A 23,196-nucleotide genomic window follows, 5' to 3' on the forward strand; every position below is an offset into this window, starting at 1 on the left:
AATAGGTAAATGAATGTAGCAACATGCATTCAAATATGTCTCTTTGGTTTGTAATGAGCTGATTGGAGTTCACAGTTGTAAGACATGCCATTTTATTTTCTGATTTTACATTCTGGACCCAGACAAAGATGCCAGTTTTATTTTTTTTTTATTTATTTTTTTTTTGGTGGGGTTTTTTTGTATTCACAGAAAAAGGAAGAAGAATAAAATTCTTGATTTTTCATAAAAATCAAGTAACCCTTTTTGGGGATCATTGTTGGTTTCAGTGCTCCAGTAGCCTTTATTCAACTGTCCTATAAAATAAAGGATCTTCCAACATGACCATTTCTATTTAATTTTAGAATTACTAACAACTTTTGTTAGGGTTTAAAGAAATTCTGTCGCATCCAATGGGGTTGTTGTCCATCGTGTATGTGTATACACAGTCGTGTGAAAGAGATGACTAGTGCCTGTGCACACTTCTCTCACAACACTTCTCTCTATAATTACACTTGTTGATTTATGCATCTTTCCCCCTCTGGACACTGAGCTCCTTAAAACTGGAAACTGTGCCTGACTCACTTGTTAGCCCCAAGACCCAGCCAAGGACCTCCCAGTTAATAAATGTTTGAGGACCCAGTGAGCCATAGAATGCTAAGCCAAGTGGGTGTCAGAGTAGATATAAAAATATACAGTGGGCAGAAAGATCATCAGGTTTGGAGCTATACTGACATCATTTCATGTCCTGGTTTGTAAGGGATTATGAGAATTCCCTGTGGAATCCAGCTGAAATTTTGATGCTTCAGGACAATTCGGGATAGTAAAGATAGCAACTACTCTATTATATGTTCTCTCAAACAAGAGGAACCATGTTCTTTTGCGTACAACCCAGTAGGCGGTACAGCAGAAAGAGAAAGGAGAGACTAATACTGGTAGGTTCTAGGCCGTTCAGTAGGGACAGAGATCATCTACTTCTAGGTTTGTTAAGGTGTCCTTTAGCTCTGCAAATGTGTGGCTCTGGATAAGTCCCTCCCACTCTCTGGACTTCTGTTCTTTCTGCCACACAGTGAGAGCATTGGACAGTTGTAGGGGTCCCCAAACCTTTTACACAGGGAGCCAGTTTACTGTCCCTCAGACCGTTGGAGGGCTGCCACATACAGTACTCTAGTACACTGACCACCAGTGAAAGAGATGCCCCTTCCAGAAGTGCAGTGGGGGCTGGATAAATGACCTCAGGGGGCCGCATGCAGCCCACGGGCCGTTGTTTGGGGACGCCTGGTTTAGAGCAACTGGCTGTCCCTACACCTCCTTTGCCTCATCTGGTGGGCCAGGTGGCAGAGAACTTGGGTTCTGCTCTTTCTGGTCATGGAACAAACCTTTGCCAGCACCCATAGTATCCTGGTCAGAATTCTGGGCTGGGTATGGTTTTTTAGCTGGTAGAAAGTATGGTATAATACAGAGTTATGACATACTACAACCCCTGTGTAGACAGACTGTTTTATTTCTTCACATATGACATGTGTCTTGAATAATCTGTTAGTATTAAATGGCATAGCTAATGAAATTTGTGACTAATATACCATTTTAAAGCACTAGATTTGCTGAAAGTAGTTCTATAGTATCCCCTCACATGGAGTAGAGAGCCAGCTAGCACCATGGAGTAGTGATACATAGGAATGCCCATGGAAATATGTTTCTATTAAAACTTGTCCTTCAGGCCCTGGCTGGTTGGCTCAGTGGTAGAGTGTCGGCCTGGCATGTGGCAGTCCTAGGTTTGATTCCTAGCCAGGGCACACAGGAGAAGCACCCATCTGCTTCTCTACTGTCCCTCTCCTTTCTCTCTATCTCTCTCTTCCCCTCCCACAGCCAAGGCTCCATTGGAACAAAAGTTGGCCTAGGCGCTGAGAATGGCTCCATGGCCTCCACCTCAGGCACTAGAATGGCTCCGGTTGCAACAGAGCAACACCCCAGATGAGCAGAGTATCTCCCCCTAGTGGGCATGCCAGGTGGATCCTGGTTGGGTGCATACGGGAGTCTGTCTCTGCCTCCTTGCTTCTCACTTCAGAAAAATACAAAAAACAAACAAACAAACAAAAACTTGTCCTTCATTGATCAGCAGTGGGGAAAACTAAAATATATAGTGTGGCTTAAAAGCTCAGGATAGAAGCCAGACTCAAAAGGCTACATACTGTATTACTTTATTTATATGACATTCTATAAAAGGCAAAATTATAGGAATAGGAAACAGATCAGATCCTGGGAGTGGGGGAAGGGTTGACTACAAAGGGGCAGCATAAGCAATTGGGTGATATGTGACAGAAGTTTTCTGTGGCTGTTACACTACTGTATGTATTTGTCTAAACTCGTAGAACTGTACGCCCAAAAGAGTGAATTTTAATTGATGTTAAAAGGAAATGAATTTTAAAAAGGTAGATGGTGGGAAGAACAGGTGGTAAACAGATGATCTTGGTGTAGTGTGTAAGAGCTATGCTATACATTAATACACATCCCATGAGGGGTGAGGGAGATTGGATGGGGCACACAGAGTGTTTGGGGGCTCTGGAAATGTTGTGTATATTGATTATAGTGATTACATATATATAATTATCAAAAGTCCTCTAACTGTATACATAGAATGGGTGGGTTTTATTAAATGTAAACTATTATTCAAAATGATTTATAAAAAAGGGAAAAGGATTATCAGCTTTAAAACCAGAAGACTTTTCTTCAAATCCTGACCGCCACTCGACTGGTGGGGTGATCTTGAGCACGTCTCTGTATGTCTTTGAGCCTCCAGGTCTTCAGGTGTTATTTATGGCAGAAGACACCCGTCTCATGTAGGAGAGAGAAGGATGACCTTGAACTACTTTGGTTCAATGCCTGCCCTAGCTGAGGTACTAGGTATTTCCATTTCTATCCCATGAATGGCTCAGTGTGCAGAACTGGTCTATAAATTAACTAAAGCAGCTCTATTTTAGACCCATAAAAGTCCAGTTCAAATTTTTGTGAAAGGTAAAAATGTTAACATCCATATGTTTAACGATAGCTCTTAGAGTCTCATTACAGTTGCTATCTTTTATATCACTACAGCACACTAAATCTTCCAGGGTTAAGTCTTACTTAATTAGTTAAGAACAATATATGATATTCCTTCAGCCAGGAACACAGGAGGAATTATTTGCAGTGTTAGCTTGAAAAGAATCACTTATTGAAGAATAATTGAAAAATACTGGTGACATGTTTATGGTCCCCGTCATTTTTTTCCCCTTTGCTTTTATTCTTTGAAATGAAATCTTTATCTTGTGTCAAGTGGATAAATATTAACAAAATCTCTGTTGACCCTAGACCACTCTTTTGTGACAGATACAATCTTAAAAGTAATTGTAAAGAATATACACACGCTTCTGGCATTCAACATTTCAAAGGCATTTGAAACAATCCAAAATAATAGCCTTGAATGAGTCTTTCTACTGAGACAGCCAGTCGGTGCCTCCTACCTAGCGATCTTAACAGAAGCTACCTATTTTAGAGTGACTGCTATGTTCTGTGAACTGTGTTGGGAATTTTGGATTAATTATATTGAATTATTAATTATTTGTATTAAATGGCTTAATTTGTTTTTTACCATGGATAACCTTGTTAGGTAACTAGGCAGTGTTGCCCTTTTGCAGAGGAACGCCGACTTGGAGAGATGACACGACAGCTCAGGGGTCACCCTCCAGTAAGTGAGGGAGCCACATGTGGCGTTCCCGCTAACTCCATGTCCTCCCCCATCATGTCATGTGTCTGCTGCTTCCCAGGGAGGCACATGTTTGAGGTCAGTCTTGACCTTCTCCTAGATCCAAATCCTCTTTCCAATTGTATTCAAAAATTAAAAGAGCCCAGGCAGAAGCCATTACTTTTAAAATCTCCTTCTTCCTTGAGGACTTATGCTAGCGACATGGGCCTTAAAACCTTAGAGTTTATCTGCTTCCTGACTTCCCTTTTCAATCATCTTCCACTCTGTTGTTAAAATGATCTTCTAAAAAGACAAATCTGATCAAATTCCTCCTTGCTTAAAACCTTTTTTGCTTTCAGGAAAAGAGCTAAACTCTAATCTTGTACATAGAACTCCTCACAAACGGGTCTCTTTGGATTTGTCTAGTCACATCTTCTACTGCCAAGATTCCCCTCCCTACCCCCTCCCAGCAGGAAAGAAGCGCACAGAGAAACACCCTGTCCCCCCTAGATGGGATCTAGCCACTCCAAGCTATTTGTGGTTTGCTGTGCCTCTGTAATATTTTGTTCCCTTCCAGGTAAAATGTCCTTTTCCTTCATCTAACTTTTCTTCTCATTTGGCTGACACCCAGCCTGTTGAGATGCGCTTCCCCAGGGTTACCACAGTGCTTGGTGCCCAGGTGTGGCAGGGTATCATCACACTGCATCTGGTTCCCCGTTTCCACATGTGTCTTCCCGAGAGACAGGATGATGAGGACAGACAGCACCGTGCCTTGTTCGTGTCTTCATCCTGGCTGCCCAGCACAGGGCCAGCGTGTGTAGGTGCTTACTAAAGCCAGTATAAAGGATCCAGCCTTGTTGATTTGGCCTCAAAATCTAACAGGGAAAAATATATTCTGACCTTTTTTCTTTTCCTTCTAAATGGAGAGTGTTTTGGGGGAAGTGACTGGGTCCCGCTTTCTGAGATCCATGAGGGTTTATCAAGGCTGACTGCTCCCACATTGAAGAAGGTTACTGAAAACCTTACTAGCCTTGCCTGACCTGTGATGGTGCAGTGGATAGGGCTTCGACCTGGAATGCTGAGGTCACAGGTTCGAAACCTCATGCTTGCCCAGTTGAGGCACATACAAGAAGCAACTACTATGAGCTGATGCTTCCTGCTCCTCCCCTTTTTTCTCTCTCTCTCTCCTTTCTCTAAAAAATTAATAAATAGAATCTTTAAAAAATCTTAATAGCCAACCCCCCTGCCCTGAAACTGAGATCCAGAGAAGCATGGTACAGTGGAAAGAGTATGAGGTTCCAGTGTGACCAGTGTGTTCAAGACTGCAAACTTCTATTCCATCCAGAGGGCCTGTTTGATAACTGGGTCATCACAGTGATTCAGCATACTTAAAGAAACAAAACGAGAGGCCTTTACTTCTTTCCCTGATCCATCTGCCTCTCTACCACAACAAGCAAGATGACTTGGAAGTGGGTAGACAGGGAGGAATCACACAGGCGTTATTTGTTTTTTAAAGGAAATGGAAAGGTATTTTAATTTAAAAAGTTAACAACCCTGGCCCGGTTGATTGTTGTCCTAACACAGCAAGGTTGTGGGCTCATTCCCTCTTCAGATCACATACAAGTCTCAACCTATGAATGCATAAATAATAAGCAAAACAACAAATCGGTGTTTCTCTCTCCCTCCCTTTCTCTTTCTCTCCCCTCTCCCTCTCCTTTCTTTCTCTCTAAAGTAAAAAAAATTAAGAAAAGTTAATAGAAGTAATACATGTTTATTATAGAAAGTTTGGAGAACATAGGAAAACACAAACATGAAAGTTTACTTGTATATGTTATAGAACCTGCTTTTATATCAAACATATTGTAAATATTTTTGTTAAAATATTTTTCTATAGTCTGATTTTTACAAGTATATAATCCATCATTTTAATAGTTTATAACTTATTGCAAACTATTGTACATTTAGCTTGCTTTCAAGTATTTGCAATTATGAATAACTATTTCTTTATAAATAAAGATTTTATTTATTGATTTTGAGATGGGGGAGAGAGAGGAGGAGGAGAGGGGACAAGAAGCATTTAAGCATTTATATGTGTCTTGACCAGGCAAGCCCGGTGTTTTGAACCAGCGACCTCAGTGTTCCTGGTCAATGCTCTATCCACTGTGCCAACACAAGTTAGGCTGAATAACTTCTTAAAAGATAAAACAACTTTAAAAAAAAATTTTAAGGCAGTTGCATGCTTAATAATACATAAGGCTTAGAAAATGTGGAAAAGAATGTACAGGAAACAATGATCTACAATCCCATAACCCATAAGTAACCACAATTACTTTACCTTCTAGCCTTTCTATGAGTGTATGATTGCATATGATACATAGTTATGAATACCACCTCTTTTCAATCTATATTATTTCATGAGCATTTTCACATATCATTAAAAACATTCTAAAATGTGATTATCTGTTGCTTGGATTTATATATTTTAATAACATATTTGACCATTCTCTTAACACATGGCTTAGATGTGTATATGTTTTGTTACACTTAATAAAGAACTACCATATAAAATATATTACCAAAAAGATTGAGTGACAGCATTCAGTGCTGGTGATGATGGAGTAAAAGCAGTTATTCAGGCATACACTGTCTGCCTTCATTTCAGTAGTCTGCTTTCAGTAGTTACTCGTTGTAGGCCGATTTCCTGTTCTCTTTCATACTATGGGAGTTTAAGAATGTGTATCAGAGAAACCTATTTCTGTAGGAGTTTTGCTGATTGAGCCTCCTCTAAAGTTTCACTTTTAGGATTTCTTTTGAAGGAAACACACAACTGGTAGCAGAACTGGGGATTTATGACTTAGGACTTGTTCACATGTGATTTATAACCAAACACTTTGCCTTATTCTAAGCTGCAACATTTTCTCTCTCCTTTTTTTTTTTTTTTTAATTTTTAGTGAGAGGAGGGGAGGCAGAAACAGACTCCCACATGTGCCTGGATTGGGATCCACCCAGCAAGCCCACTAGGGGGCGATGCTCTGCCCATCTGGGGCTCTTGCTGTATTGCAATCGGAGCCATTTTTTAGCGCCTGAATCAGGGAGGCCATGGAGCCGTCCTCAGCACCCGGGGCCAACTTGCTCTAATAGATCCTTGGCTGCAGGAGGGGAGAAAAAGAGAAAGAGAAATGAGAGGGGGAGTGGTGGAGAAGCAGATGGGCACTTCTCCTGTGTGCCCTGACTGGGAATCGAACCTGGGACTTCCACATGGCAGGCTGATGCTCTACCACTAAGCCAACCGGCCAGGACCTAAGCTGCCACATTTTAAGGGAGTTTATTAACAGCTTGAGCTTTTGTATTATTCTATACTGCTTCTCTTGGCTTATAATAATGTGATAAGGCATAAACACAAAGATTATTTAAAGCTAAGGAGTGGCTGAGTGGTAGGGGTTATTTATCACAATAACGATAGAAAGTGACTAATGGTATCTTATGTTCCAACTTTGTCCTGATTTTCAGCTCCTTAGCTTGCTTGGGATTGGGTTCCTATGTCCTCCCGAAGGGCTCTGCTGAGGAAATGCCTCTCTCATGCTGTGGCTGTGTTATGTGTGATATGGTTGTGGGCCAGAGGGAATGCATACTTTCTCTCCTTGTAGGAGGGCCCCCGCCAGTCCATTCTGCATTTTCCAAGCTTTGTTCATATTGGCTCTGTCCAATCATTCCCAATGTCGTGATGGGTTCACATACAGATCTAAACCAGGACGGACCTTGTTCAGCTCTGATATCATTCCCTGAGAGAGATTCCACCCCCCCAGAAAAGTACCTACTGGTATAGTAAATCACACAAACTTGGATCTGTGTCACTCTGGGAAAGTTACTTGCCCTTTCTGTGCTTTCGTTTCTTCATTTGTTCCATGGGGCTATAAAGATACTAACTGTGAGGAGTGACTTAGCAAATGTATATAAGGCTCCTGGTACATGGTGGTTCCAGAAAAGATGATGGCCTCTATTACTATTATTTTTATCAACCTGGTGTATCAGGAAAAGCCCAGCAGTCAAGGTACCTGGAGCTCAGTGGGTCTTGCAGTTGGACAATTATATATCGCCTGTTCAGCAGCCTGGCTGTGCCTCTGTAGGATCAATTTTGTACAAAGATATTTGCTTCCCTCGATCTGGCCCTGGCCTACCACAAAATGAGATGGTAGTGGGGGGTTTTATGTGGAGTAATAGTCTGGTGGGCAGACGGATGCCTACGCTAGGATGAAGCAAAGGAGAAAAAATTCCTGCTTTACAGTTCCCTTAAAACCTTTTTCTTTTCCAAAAACATTTTGGGAGAAACCCCCTGGTGAGAGAGTTGCTCTGTCATGAAAGGTAACTGAGAGCAGTTTCCTGTCTGTCTTTGCTGCCAGCTCTAGTCGTAAGATCCTGCTTCGTACCCAAAGGAGTCTTTGAACGTCAGCTGTCTCGAAAAATCTTTAGTCTTATCACTTATTTTAATGTTGCTTGCACAGGTCATTCTTGGATGTGGTGCTCTGGGCAGTCTCACCCCAGAATGCTTCCCTTCCTTTATTTAACCTCTGACCTGTGAAAACAAGAGTTAATCAAGAGTTCTAAGGTAGCTAAGAGGAAGGGGAAGTGTTTGGTTACAAATTAAATATGAACAAGTCATAAGTCATAAATCCCCAATAGTGCTACCAGTTGTGTGTCTCAAGTTGCATATGGTACAGAGTGTTTGGGTTATAAATTCAAGTTCAGGGCTCTCTGATTGCTTGGGGGTAGGTGTTAAGTTCGTTTTCTTTAGGCCTAAAACTCTTTACCTTCTAAAACATTACTTTTATTGGACCAGCTACATTCACATCCTACTTTCTCTGTGTGCCTGTCTCTCCTTCCTTTCTTTACCTGCTGGCCTGCCTGTGTTGATTGGTGTGCTGTTCTGTGAATTGAGACAGAGCCGCTTCTCTGAAAGAAGTTAAGCATATGGAAAAAGTTGCCAAGGAAAGGCATTGAAGCATGGAGAGTAAATGGGTTTAAGAGACAGCCAGACACTTTTATAGAGAGATTTGCGATTGAATGATACAACATTCAGGCAGAGATCTGGGGTGGAAATGAACTTAAATGAGTGCTATTCGTGGAAAACTGATGTCCTGTCTAATCTAGCTTTTCCTTAATTGTCACCATAAGCATATATTTAAAGCTTTAGACTTTAAGTTTAAAAAGGCAACACAGTCTGTTTGAGAATCTATGACAGAGGCCGTGGTTTATCTAGGTAAGATCTTAAAAATACACATCTAAGGTAGCAGAGGCATTGGGTCTTGACATGAAGCACTGGAAACTTAAAATCTCTTTTCTGCCATGTTTGATTACTACACTTTATTTATTTATTTTTTGGTTGTTTTTTTTTTTTTGTATTTTTCTGAAGCTGGAAATGCGGAGGCAGTCAGACAGACTCCCGCATGCACCCGACTGGGATCCACCTGGCATGCCCACCAGGGGACGATGCTCTGCCCATCTTGGGGCGTTGCTCTGTTGCAACCAGATCCATTCTAGCTCCTGAGGCAGAAGCCATGGAGCCCTCCTTAGCGCCCGGGCCAACTTTGCTCTAGTGGAGACTTAGCTGTGGGAGGGGAAGAGAGAGACAGAGAGGAAGGAGAGGGGGAGGGGTGGAGAAGCAGATGGGCGCTTCTCCTGTGTGCCCTGGCACCGGGGATCGAACCCGGGACTCCTGCACGCCAAGCCGACGCTCTACCACTGAGCCAACCGGCCAGGGCCTGATTACAACACTTTAAATCAAGCTATTTATATTTGCGTTTCTGAATATAACATACACACTAATTCCTAAAGCAATAAAGAGCTGACACATGACTAGTGTCCCTGGAGTTGGCAAAGTAAGAAAACAGGCTGAATCGTTGGGAGGCAGCCAAAGTCGGATCACTCAGAACACGGAGATGGGAGCCCTGGGAGGCAAGCTTTCACTTTATCAGGCAGCACGGTGAGAACCACAAGGTAACGATTTCAGATGCTAATCTCAGGGCTGATCAGTGTATTTGATCATGTTGTACAACTAATAATACCATGTTGTGTGAAGTGAGTAGGATAGAAATCATACTCAACAAGTTTGGTGTCTAGCTCTGCTTTTAGCAGCTGTGTTGTCCCAGGCCCATCACTTCACTTCTCTGGGACTCAGTCTTCTCATCTGTTGAATGGGATGGTACTGCATCTCCAAGTCATTGTAAAGGCAGCTTGGGGGTAGGTGCTAAAATCTTCTCCTTTTGGCCGCAGACTCTTTGCCTCCTAAAGCATTACTTCTATTTATTTAACCAGTTTTCTCTGTGCGTGCCTGTCTCACCTCTTCCTTTCTTTACCTGTACCTAACCTGCAAGCACCTAACATTTGATCAGTGTTTTCCCCTTTCCCCACTAGCTTCTACTTCCTAGCTCAAAAATGAGACTAGACTCAAATGCATCTCAGTGAGATCATTAATTTGGTTGTTTACTACTGAAAGCAAGACAGGACTCTTGTGTAGTCACTTCTTCCCTTTGTTGTGTTCCCCCCCCCCCAATAATGACAATGTATTTCTTCTTTTAGTCTGTGAGAGCTTCCAGAAGGTGGGCCTTGGTTAGCACCTCACTAACCCGTTATATTATAATACAGTAATAATTTAAACCATAAAATAAGATGTTTTGAATGGCACACACACACACACACCAAAAACCTTGCAGGTGTGTGAATCCCTGAGTGGACAGCATCATGTACTCACTCTCAGGAAAATGATGAGAAGCCTGAGTACTCACTCTCTCTGGGCTCGCTGGAGAATATCTGAGAATGACACTGTATTGTCAGTGCAGGTGTCATTACTCCGAAGATCTTCTGTTACCCACACTTCACCGGTGATAATAGAAAAGTGCCTCTGTGCTTTCCTCCTAAGCAATCTCCCTCAATCACAGTAACACTGTCACAGAAAGGATGGCGACAAACCCGCTCTCTAAAAGCAACAATTATTGAATATCCATCAAGAGAAAAAAAGAGTCTTGTTTCCAAAATCAAGTCCAACTGTATGTTTGGGTAGGTTTATATATAAGCACAGGTGTTTTATGAGAGCCTTTTTGTTTTTCCCTAATGCAAAATAATATTTCTCCTCATTCAGTACATATATTTTCCTGCATAGATATAATAGTTATCACAATAGGATGTCAATTATGGACATAAATTGGAGATTCTTAAAGCTAACTCTATACCATAATAAATTCACAATTTGAGATAAGCAGCTGTGAGCAAAGTTCTGGTGTCCCAAAGAGGGCCTTTTCTCTCTTGTTTAGGTGCCTGTGACTTCTCATCTTATTAGCAATAAGAATACAGGGGAAACAGTACTCATTCTCTTGCATATAGAGTGGTGGATGCACTCACATTGGTATCCTCCTCACAACAGCCATGTGAGGGTAGACAGAGTGACCCCATTTCACACGTAGGAGAGAGAAACCTGGCGTGGGCCACAGCCAGGAAGTGACAGAGTGGATGATGCTCAGAGCCAGGCGGGTCTCCTGCCTCTGCAGTCTGTGTACAGTTTGTCAGCAAAAGTGTCACTTCCTGTGAGAAGACTTCCAGAGCCTCTCCTCTGTTTTCTTTATGAAACTCTATCATAGCACTAAGCCAGTGCTGCTGACATCATCTGCCAGTATGTCTGCTTCCCCCATCGGTGAGCTCCCCAAATACTGGGACCTGGGTCTGACTCCCTGTGCTCCTTGCAGAGTGCCAGGCATATATCGAGTGGGTCTAGGGTCTTTCCTTCTTTCCATGAAAAGACATGAAAAGTGGAGGAGGTGTGGAGGAAAGGCAGCTCATGGCATTGCCTTTCTCTTCAGTGAGTCTGGAGAGCAGAGTATCTTCAGAAGGGCAGGCAGAACGGAGTAGAGATGGGAGAAGAAGGGAAAGTTAGGAGCTGCCCTTGTGGGGAGAATGGGGCCTGGTGTGCTGACAGATGTGAGGAGTCTGAGCAACTTTAAAGGCTTACCTGTGCTTTAAAAATTAGGTTGCCAAACAAAAATAGCCTGGTCTTATGACATTCTCACAGCACTTACAGCAAGAACAAAAAAAAGCAGGTGGTGGGGTTTACTTGTGTTGGAGGGATGGGCAAGTGGCAAGAAATCTTCAGTTTGTGGGTACTTCTTTACCCAGTATTTTTATAGACCCAGTGATTGTAAACTCTGTAATCTTCATACGACACCAGGGCGGTTAACTCTTTTGCAGACTGGCGTAAAAGTTCTGGCAGACTGGCGGTTGAAAAATACTGACCTACTTTGAATTTCAATTTTCTCATTCTATTCTAATTATTTGTCATAGACTCGAGTAAGCCATTTGCAGGGTTTTTTTTTTAGTTCTGGATGATTTTTCTAACCAAAATGCTGCCTCCTAAATTTGGAGCCCCACTTCCCAACAAGAGCAGTTGAGTGTGATTCTACCTCTCGAGTAGTGATGGCCATAGTAGAAACTACAAAGATGAGTTAGGTCTGTCAAAGTTCTGATTTATTGAATGTCTGACATGTGGCAGGCACACATTAGAGATTAAACAGTCAGTACACAGGCATGATCCTTGCTCTCAGGGAGGTGACACTAATGGAGAAGACCAACAAGCATATGTTATAAACCATGGTGAGTCCAAATGCTGGGAAAGCCCAGGAGGGCCTTATGGTGTGGGAATAAAACACATCTATTTAAGTAATAACCAAAATTTTAAAGTAAAAATGAGGAGAGAGTTTATTTAGTATTTTATCTTGAAAAAAAGAAGAAACGAATTTTGAAAATAAATTTTATTTCAACAATGCATTATTCTTAGAATAAACGATGAATCGAGTGGTTTTCTAGGGGAGGGGTTCCCATTTTTCTGCCATCATAACACTTCATATTGGACTCTCACAGCATGGTCTTAAAAGGAGTTATTTTTCTAAAAGTATTTCAATATTTCCCCAAGGATTCTCTTAATATTTTAATAATTGAATTTATTTTCTTTTGATGTGATTGTTGTGCCACTATCCTTGTTTTTCTTGATTTTTCTCTTTGTCCGTTGTCACCTGGTCTAATACTGCCAGGTCTTCATTTGTTGGTCACTTCACCTCAGCTCTGAGCAGGTGTCCAGCATCTCTTACCAAGGGCCTCATGCAATCCTGTGTTCTTAGCAAGAGTTTGTAGTTTTACTCTGTGGTCAGCTTACATTTCAGTGTAGATGTTTGACTAATTGAAACATTGAGGGAGGACTAGGGGTTGATGCTAGGTCAACCCAGAAGGGCTGAGTGGGGACATACTGGTTTGAGCAGTCACATCATTGGTTAGTATTTTCTTCTTATAACAGCTTGTGCTTGCCCATGCGCTCCGATGACTGCAGGGCACGAGGAGTCCCTGTAGAGTGCTGGAGGGGCCTCTGACCAGGCACCGAGAGTCAAAGAGAGCCTCCTCAAGCTGAGGTCGGCGGGAGCCTTAGCAGGGAGGGAGGGGCAGGGAGCACTGCAGGTGCCAGACTGGGTGTATATGTACATCAGTCACATTAGTTAGGTGGTGTGTATCTTTCCCAAGAAGGGGACAACAAGTCTTGGAGAGACCGCTTGCCCAAGGGGTCACAGCTAGTGAGACTCATCCTGGGTTATTTGACTCAAGTCTCTGTTCTCCCCAGCATATGCCATGTTGCTCTGCTTTTTTAAATTTGGGGGGTTTGAGTTTTTAATGTGAAAGATTTAAAAACTCAATGCCAAATAGTATTAACCAGGGGGTGCTTTGCCAGCCAATGAATCTTTTTTTTTTTTTTTTTTTTTTTTTTGTATTTTTCCGAAGCTGGAAACGGGGAGAGACAGTCAGACAGACTCCTGCATGCGCCTGACCGGGATCCACCCGGCACACCCACCAGGGGGCGACGCTCTGCCCACCAGGGGGCGATGCTCTGCCCCTCTGGGGCGTCGCTCTGTTGTGACCAGAGCCACTCTAGCGCCTGGGGCAGAGGCCATGGAGCCATCCTCAGCACCGGGGCCAACTTTGCTCCAATGGAGCCTTGGCTGCTGGAGGGGAAGAGAGAGAGAGAGAGGAAGGAGAGAGGGAGGGGTGGAGAAGCAGATGGGCGCTTCTCCTGTGTGCCCTGGCCGGGAATCGAACCCGGGACCCCTTGCACGCCAGGCCAGCGCTCTACCACTGAGCCAACCGGCCAGGGCCACCAGCCAATGAATCTGCTGACAGGAAGTATGAAAGGAAGGGATACCTCCCCTGGAATACCCAAGATGGAGGGTGAAGGAAGAGCTCCTCAGACAGTGGAAAGTCACTGAGAAAAATGCCTATTCTATGTCACTCATCTTAGCCTGAAACTCATTATCCTCAGACATGAGGGGAGCGGCTCTGCCGTGAGGCCTCCCCAGGGAGGGACTGCTCCGTGACATCCTCTAATATGATGGTGCCCCAGAGTTTAATCTGAAACTTTTAGTATCAACTTTTCTTTTTATTTCTCTTCTGTATTAGAACCATAGCACTATGTTGATCTTTTCCAAATAATGTACATGACTAGGTTGTATTATCTGAGATTTCCTTTTTAGGATAGCAAAGTGGACCTTGATTCTGATAAGGCCACGATCCACTGGGCTATGCTGATGTTTGAGATGCTGAGGAAATAGTCACTTTCTTCCTGGATCTAAAACCTCATGCTCAGAATGTTACTCCTCTTTAAGTGTCCCTGGGTTCCCCACTGATTACAGAATAAAGGGGAGGCCCATCGGTCTGACATATGAGCAGCCCTCCAGAGTCGGCCCGTTCCATGCCCCCCGCTCCCCCTCCCTCTCCTGCCCTGCGGCCTGCACACCCCGTTCTGTCCATTCCAACTGCACACAATTCTCGGACCAGGCTGGGAGGCTCATGCCTGTCAGCCACTGTTCACGTGGTTTTTCCTGCCTCTAACGCCTTTTATCTCCACCCATCCAGCCTTCCTCCCATGCCCGAGAACTCGCTCCTGCGGGACTGAGAAGTGTCCTCGGTGTGGATGGGTGCTGACTCTCGCGGGACTGAGAAGGAGCGTAGTGTCCTCGGTGTGGATGGGTGCTGACTCTCGCGGGACTGAGAAGGAGCGTAGTGTCCTCGTTGTGGATGGGTGCTGACTCTCGCGGGACTGAGAAGGAGCGTAGTGTCCTCGGTGTGGATGGGTGCTGACTCTCGCGGGACTGAGAAGGAGCGTAGTGTCCTCGGTGTGGATGGGTGCTGACTCTCGCGGGACTGAGAAGGAGCGTAGTGTCCTCGGTGTGGATGGGTGCTGACTCTCGCGGGACTGAGAAGGAGCGTAGTGTCCTCGGTGTGGATGGGTGCTGACTCTCGCGGGACTGAGAAGGAGCGTAGTGTCCTCGGTGTGGATGGGTGCTGACTCTCGCGGGACTGAGAAGGAGCGTAGTGTCCTCGGTGTGGATGGGTGCTGACTCTCGCGGGACTGAGAAGGAGCGTAGTGTTCTCGGTGTGGATGGATGCTGACCTCACGGTGGCCACTGACTCTGCTCTCCATCGCGTGCCCTTCCGACAGCCATGAGTGTAAAAATTTTATTTTCCCAACACGTGCCATTATTTATACATTATATATATAGTGATTAGGTAGATACTCTTTGGTCCACTTAATGGTATTTTTATGGAAGAGGAGACCCTTTTGGTTCTTTACCACCCTACTTTAATTTTGAAACAAAAACTTCCTGAAAAGTTGCAAGTTCACTATAAATGCCCCATTTGGGAGGTGTTGCTAAAATAATACCCAGAAAACCCCAAATTTGCTGTGTCGTTTAAAAAAGGAACATTTTTTACATAACTACATTATGATAATCAAAATCAGAAAATTATTATTAATTTTGTTCCAGCCTGACCAGGCAGTGGCGCAGTGGATAGAGCATCGGTCTAGGACACAGAGGACCCAGGTTCAAAACCTCGAGGTCACCAGCCTGAGCATGGGCTCATCTGGTTGGAGCAAAGCTCATCAGCTTGAGCCCAAGGTCACTGGCTTGAGCAAGGGGTCACTAGCTCTGCTGTAGCCCCCTGGTCAAGGCACATATGAGAAAGCAATCAATGAACAACTGAGGTGCTGCAACAAAGAATTGATGCTTCTCATCTCTCTCCCTTCTTGTCTGTCTGTCCCTGTCTGTCCCTGTCTGTCCCCCTCTGTCACCAAAAAAAAAAATTTTGTTCCAATACTAATATGTGCTGCTTGGACCTCCTCCCCCATTCACATGTGTGTGTGCTCCTGTCCACACATACACCCTTTTCAGCTGTTCGGCCGCTGCCTGGCCACCCTTCCTAGAAGCCCTCCTGCCCACCTGGGCTCTGACACCCTGAACCAGACGGCCTTCTGGATGCTGTTCCTGCTCCTTCTGGGTTCCAGCACCTATCTAGGGTACCTCTTTCCCTCCACACAGAATATTCCGAGACGGCCTTGCCCTGACTTAAACACACTCTGTGTTCTGACACTCCAAGCCAAGCCACCCCTCTTGCCCTGCTTAAGCTATGACTTTCTCTTACCAGGGGACCTTGCTTGCCCCGCTGGGCTCTGGCACCCTGCGCCCACTGCCTTTTGCGGGTCTGCTCCCCCCATGCTTGCGCACCAACATCCCGCTCCCAGTTGCTTTTCCCAGGTGGCCCCCTGCCTCAGCTTGGTCAGCCTCTGCCCCGGTCTCTGTCCCCGCCTCTGCCCCCGCTACCCCATCTCTGCTCCCCTCTCTGCCCCCATCATTGCCCCCATCTCTGTCCCTACCTCTGTCTCCGCCCCTGCCCCGCTGCCCTGTCTCTGCCCCGCCTCTGCCCCCACTGCCCGTCTCTGTCCCCCTCTCTCCCCCACTGCCCCATCTCTGTCCCCCTCTCTCCCCCACTGCCCTGTCTCTGCCCCACCTCTGCCCCCACTGCCCCGTCTCTGTCCCCCTCTCTCCCCCACTGCCCCATCTCTGTCCCCCTCTCTCCCCCACTGCCCTGTCTCTGCCCCACCTCTGCCCCCACTGCCCCATCTCTGTCCCCCTCTCTCCCCCACTGCCCCGTCTCTGCCTCCATCACTGCCCCCACCTCTGCCCCCCATCACACACATAATCTACTTTGCTTTGAACCAAACTGTTAGCCAGAAAAGTGGGAAAGCTTTTTACATTTTGTAATGGTTTTCTATTTTTAATGCTCACAACATCAAACCAGAATCCCATCAGACAAGGTCAGTCGTACATGTATGTACACACGACAGAGGGAATAACTGTCCTGACCATTCATGGGAGTGAAGTGAGAAAGTGACTTGTCCTCGGTTCTCACTCAGCACAACTACTCTGTTTCTACACAAACCATATCTGCTGTATGTAGGAGGCAATCTACAGGCTTTTCGCAGGTGGTTTTGACCATGCACCGTCTGGCCTCATGCAGGTGCTGCCCAAGCTCTTCTCAGGGTCAAGGCCTTGTATCACCTCACACAGACAGAAGTCTGACTGTCAGGCCTGGGAGTGAGGGCAGAGCCTGGGAACCAAGTTACCTGGAACACAATTTGGTGAGAGAAGCTTGGACGCATGCCAGTGCTTGGGAAGCAGGCTTTTTCCCATCAAGGCTCTGCTGGTTGGGTTGTGATAATGCTCCATTATAATCTTATAATCGATCAAAAGCCTAAGCTAAATAAAATAGTTGGGAGAGTTCCAGCTCCTCCTTGCTTTGTTGTAGATGTGCCTCTTTCTCCCACGAGGACATGGCCTGTGTGAGTATGGGGCCCTTTGTGCTTACTCTTTGGGCCCCCGCCTTGGTCTGAGCCCCGCACGTAGGGATGCTCTGTGGTGGGGACTGGCGGGTTGCACGAAGGTAGCAAGTGGAGCGGGGCCAGAGGCGGTCGGCACTCCCTCAGATGTCCAGGGAGGAGCAGCATAATGAGTGTTTGTTTCCTGTCTCTGGACCGGGGAAGTTGTGTTTACTCCGTGCTGACAGACGGGCACAGAATGGAGTGGAGGTCCCCGTCCCCTCACCTGCAGCTCGCGGGCATGCGGAACTGTCGTGCCAGCACTAATGAAGCGGCACAGGAAGCTGCACTGGATAAAGTTCAGCTGTGAACCCTGGCCTCCCAACAGGGGAAAAGAGGGATCCTTTGAAGAAGAAGACAGCTGGGTTTTGGTTTCAAGACCTTAACACTGCCATCACGAGATACTCATCTGTCAGTGCACAGGGGACAACATGTGGAGAACAGTTGTGTCCGGTCAGGCCAGAGGCAGAGAGAAATGGCTGATTTCCAGGGTTACTACAAAACCTCCCATGGCTGAGGGTTCTGCTTAGCGTAGCCAAAAAGAATCAATTTGCTGAGGCTGAGGCGGAGTGTGAGAATCTGGGCACTGTCTGCTGAGAGCCAGGCGGTCCCACCGCGTCACCTTCCTTCAACTGTGTAGCAGGGAGGGGGCAGGGAGGCCTGAGGTTCCGGCCCAAGTTATGTTGGTCGGTCGAACCCATGTTATGAGAGAATCCAGCCCGCCCCAAGTCACCTCCTCAGGTATTCCTAAAAACTTTTTTCCGTGTACTTGAGGCCAATTTCCTGCAAGGAAAGACTTCTCTTCTTGTTTTTTATTTATCCCCCTTTCTGATTTTCAGTTGCTAGATTTGACTTGTGGTATTTTTTTTCTTCCAGGAAAAAAAATTTTGTAATCCTTGGTTCAATATTTTTTTTTCTACGGCATCCTCTAATCTGGGCGGGAGTTTCCTTCTGAGGGGATTTATTGTTCCTGCTAGAATGGCTTTTAACTCAGCTGAGGTTTATTTAACAGAATAGGAAGGGAGAAATTTATCTCCTCCCTAATCCCTCTTGAATGTTTCCATCGCTCTGCCAAAGTGAGCGCCCGTGTAAAGTGGCGGCAGTCGTTTGCTCTGTAATAGTCAATATGCAGCTGCCAGAGCTGATTGAAACATATTAACATAAGTGATAATACTGTCATAGAAGTGAAAAGTTAAGTTGCTTATCAGTCTATTCTGATAAGCTACTTAAATTTTACAGTAGCATGTGCTGGCTTCAGACAGATGCTAGTGATGGAGAACTGTGCACTTCATCTGTCCTCTCTATTGCCTCTCACTTCATATATTACTGGGCCGTGCGGCTGGTAATCGGTGCCGGGAGCTGGCTTCCCGCCGCCCGGCAGGGTGGAGTCGGGCGGCGTCCGGCATCGCACTCGCCTCCGCGTCCAGCTCTATCAGCAGCGGACACTGTCAGCTCCGAAGGGCGAAGGGCGGAGTGAACAAGACGGCCAGCGCTTGGTACAACGTCTCTCATGTGACTGTCTGATATCATTTCAGAAAGTTTCTTATGCAGAATAAAGCCATTTAAATTAAGTGACAAAACTTGTTGAGAGTGGGGATCTATAATATTTCCGCAACAATTCTGTAGCACAAATGTGCCTTTGCTGTTAGTCTGTGTAGCTTTGTTTGTTGAGCCAACATTGAGCACTTGATGGTATGCCCGGCTTCACGCTCGGCCCTGGGAAGCCAAGGTGAAGAAAGACGTGATCCTTCCTTTCTGTCTGCAAGTCTGTTGGGAAGACAGACACACCCCTGAGTGCCACATGGTGTGTGGAATGTTATAACAAGAGTGTGCACCTGCCCAGGGCAGCATGGGAAAGAGGGAATCAGGGCACGAGAGGCGAGGAGGGATTGGGGGACTATGAGGAGGAGGAGGAATCAGCTAGACTCAACCATGAAGGCCAGAGGGAGGAAGGGCCAAGTGTAGACAGCTCAGACAGGCCTGAGGCTGCCTGCACATGCTCAGTGGGGCTGCATGGGAAGAGGGTGAATGTGGGGAAGTAGAGAGAAGACAGCGAGAGAGGCAGTCAAAGGTCTGACAGTGGAGAGCCTCGACTGTCAGCCTAAGAAGCCCTGCAGCAATGGGATGTGTGGCGGGAATTTCATCCAATGTGCCAGTTAGAGTTGTGTTTTAGAAAGACCGTTTTCATAGCCCCACAGAGAATGGGCTACGATTAGGTCCACGCTGTCGTCAGAGTTAAGAGGAGTGATGGTCAGGACTCAGTGGAAGGCAGTGGGGGCATAGGGTTAGTGCTCATCCCACAATAATATAGAGGGGGTGTGCTATGGGTAGAATGTTTGATGTAACAGTATGAATGGTTTCGGGCTCCTGGGCCTTTGGGACACCTTGCAGCTGCCAGCAGTGGAAGGGCTGTGTGTGCGTGGCTGTGTGTCTAATCATGAGAAACTTGAATAGACGCTTTCCTGGGAGGGGTACGAGTGGTGGGAGAGGCCTGGGGGCGACTCAGAGATAGTTCCTGATTGCAGAGTCTGCTTTGAATGCCTTCTCTATGAACCTGTTCTAGCTCTGAGGCATGGGAATAATTTATAATGAACATTCAATCCGCCGTCTTATACAGGCAATTTTTTTTTTAAATCCCAGAAATAATTAGCATTTCACCAGTCTGTGTTCCCAGCACAGACTATGACAGGAAGACTCTTTAGGATGTAGAGAAAAACTGAAATGTACCAGTCTTGAGTTCGCTTCTGGTTAAAGTTTTTGACCTGCGTCCTAATATTCCGTGTGTTTTCTCTTCTTCCCTAGCTATCTCCCGTGGTTTGAAGTATTTTATAAGCTCCTCAACATCTTGGCAGATTACACAACAAAAGGACAGGTATTTGTCTTCTATTTTTTATAATGAGTAAACTTTACCTTTTATGATTATAGAAGTAATACATGTCTTATATTTCACCAAAATGTTTACCAAAAAATGTAATGCATGCTCCTTATAGAAAGTTTGGGGAATTAAGAAAATAGCAGGAAAGAAGAAACAACCACGCCTACATGTTCTGTGCCCCCCTGCCCCCCAGTGTGTGTTACTAACATTCTGAGATGTTTTTCTTCCTTGACTTTTTTAGTTAAAAATATAATAAATCAATCCTTAGCATTCACAGTTGATATTCACAGTATCTCTAGTCCCAAGCAACCCTGAAGGTTTATGACATGTATTAAATTATCATTTTCCTGAGGTACAAATTTGAATTGCTCATGTCACACTGCAAAGCTGGGACTTGGGAGTAAAGCATTTAACTGGGAAGTGACCTACCCAGCTGTCCCGAATTCCCATTCCAATAAGCCTTTGCTGTACTCTCTTTTTTTTTTGTCCTTTTTTTCAGGAACAGAGAGATAGTCAGAGAGAGGGATAGACAGGGACAGACAGACAGGAACAGAGAGAGATGGGAAGCATCAATTATCAGTTTCTCGTTGCGACACCTTAGTTGTTCATTGATTGCTTTCTCATATATGCCTTGACCACGGGCCTTCAGCAGACCAAGTAACCCCTTGCTCGAGCCAGTGACCTTGGGTCCAAGCCAGTGACCTTGGGTCCAAGCTGGTGAGCTTTTTTTTGCTCAGGCCAGATGAGCCAGCACTCAAGCTGGTGACCTCGGGGTTTCGAACCTGGGTCCTTCCGCATCCCAGTCTGACACTCTATCCACTGCGCCACCGCTTGGTCAGGCCTTTGTGGTACTCTTACAGTATTTTTTCAAGGCTCTGAAAATTAGTTTAACAACTCAGCTATACCTGCCTGTACTTTTGGAAGAAATGGTATGCTGAAGTACCTTCTGTGGATGTCAAGGGTCTGCTGGAGCTGTATTTAGACTTTTGTAGCCCCCTTTTTACCATTTTTTTTTTACCAGGTATAACAATAACCAAAGCATATCCCCATGCTGGTAAAACTGTTGCAAACATTGTTCATGGCTGCATAGCATTATATCATGAACACTGATTTACTGAAACATTTCCCTATTGTTGGGAGTTTTTATTATTTGGGATTTTTTTCGTTATAATTACAGCCATTGGTATCTTTGAGTATAAAGTATTTCCTTCATTTTGGATTGTTTTCTTAAAGGTAGAATCTCAGATGGGCCTTTGTAAGATTAGTGGACATGTTATTTTTAAACGTTAGAGAAGTTTGGCCCCTCGTGTTTTCTATAGAACATTAGTTCTGAGAAGTGTCCCATGAAAAGAGTACCATAATTCAATAATATTGGGGCCATGGAGAGAGAAGCAGTGGTTCATTTCTGTCTCCTTAAGCCCCATGTCATGTAGGCTCTGAGGAGCCTGCTGTGGAGAAGTCTTTGTTACTCAGGGCTTTCCATCTCACCTAGCTTCAAACCCTTTTTATTCCATGGAAGACATTAACATATTGGGATATCAGTGTTTCCTAGAACACACCCTGGGAAATGCTGTTAGGGAGAAACGGTGGAAATTATGTGTATAATTGTTAAATCTTTCCTTCAAATTAGATTTACTCAATGGCAAATGTATTCCCGAGGGCACAGTAAAGGCAAGGACTAAGTGATAGGAGTGGCCCCTGGATCGCCACGCTCGCTCTGAACGGATGCTGAGGTTCAGGGATTCTGTCATAAAAGAAGTGATGTGCTCTTTGATGAATGAGTCAGGAGGCCACCTTGTGTCTCTTCATTGATTTCTGATTCACAGTTCACTTTAATCAAACATTCAGGTTTTTACTCAAATTTGAAAGATGTCTTTAGTAAATACTATTGTATAACATGTAAGCTCTTAACCATCTTAGAATTGGAGATTGACTCACATACCCACATTTTTTTTATATTTATACTCCAGTCAGTTAAAAACAAAACAAAACAAGCAAACTTAGTAGACTTTTAAAAAACATGTCTGTGTGGTACAGAAAAGGTTGAGTTGGTTCAACCTGTGCATAGGGAAGAAGGAGTGTTACCCTGTAAAATTGGTGCCTGTTTTCCAGGGCGTAGCCCCATTAAGGACCCTGCCGCTTAGAGTGTGGAGACTAAGATCAGTACATGATTTAGTGGCACCTGTTTTTCCTGTGCCCAGGGATAATTCTGTTAAATTTCTACAAGTCCACCTACAACTGGCTAAATTATTTGCAAGGTGTGGGTCATCACATTAGAACAGGAGGAAAGAGCTTTTATTAAAAACAGAATCTTGGCCCTGGCCAGCTGGCTCAGCAGTAGAGTGTTGGCCCAACATGTGGATGTTATGGGTTTAATTCCTGGTCAAGGCACACAGGAGAAGCACCCATCTGCTTCTCCGCCCCTTCCCTTTCCCCTTTCCCCTTCCCCCTTTCCCCTTTCCCCTTTCCCCTTCCTCCTTCTCTCTCTTTCTCCTTCTCTCTCTCTCTCCCCCCCTCACTCCCTTCCTGCAGCCATGGCTCAGTTGGAGCAAGTTGGCCCCAGGCGCTGAGGATGGTGCCATGGCCTCCACCTCAGGCGCTAAAACATGGCTCCTGTTGCAGTGGAGCAAGGGCCCCAAATGGGCAGAACATCGCCCCTTAGTGGGCTTGAGTGGATCCTGGTCAGGGCACATGCAGGAGTCTGTCTCTGCCTCCCCTCCTCTCCCTAAAAAAATAAAAATAAAAAAACAGAATCTTCTCCTGAAATCCAGATGTCTTTGAAGGTCAGGCACGGTAGGCATCAAACGTGTGTGTACATGTGTGTGTGTACGCATGAGCACACTTGCACGTGTGAGTGTCCATGACAGCTCAGCATGGAGTATAGGA

The 23,196-nt window shown here is 45.1% G+C and overlaps 1 protein-coding gene across 12 annotated transcripts in view; it reads left to right on the forward strand.

The window, feature by feature from the left end:
- Positions 1 to 23,196, forward strand: part of DENND1A (DENN domain containing 1A) — a 499,929-nt gene that overhangs the window by 213,748 nt on the left and 262,985 nt on the right. For all 12 annotated transcript variants that reach the window (XM_066256260.1, XM_066256258.1, XM_066256259.1 and 9 more), the window contains one exon: positions 20,238 to 20,307. In XM_066256260.1, the coding sequence (XP_066112357.1) occupies positions 20,238 to 20,307 (70 nt within the window). The remainder of the gene's footprint in view (positions 1 to 20,237; positions 20,308 to 23,196) is intronic.

The sequence above is a fragment of the Saccopteryx bilineata genome, chromosome 2, assembly GCF_036850765.1.
Source record: "Saccopteryx bilineata isolate mSacBil1 chromosome 2, mSacBil1_pri_phased_curated, whole genome shotgun sequence".
NCBI lineage: Eukaryota > Metazoa > Chordata > Mammalia > Chiroptera > Emballonuridae > Saccopteryx > Saccopteryx bilineata.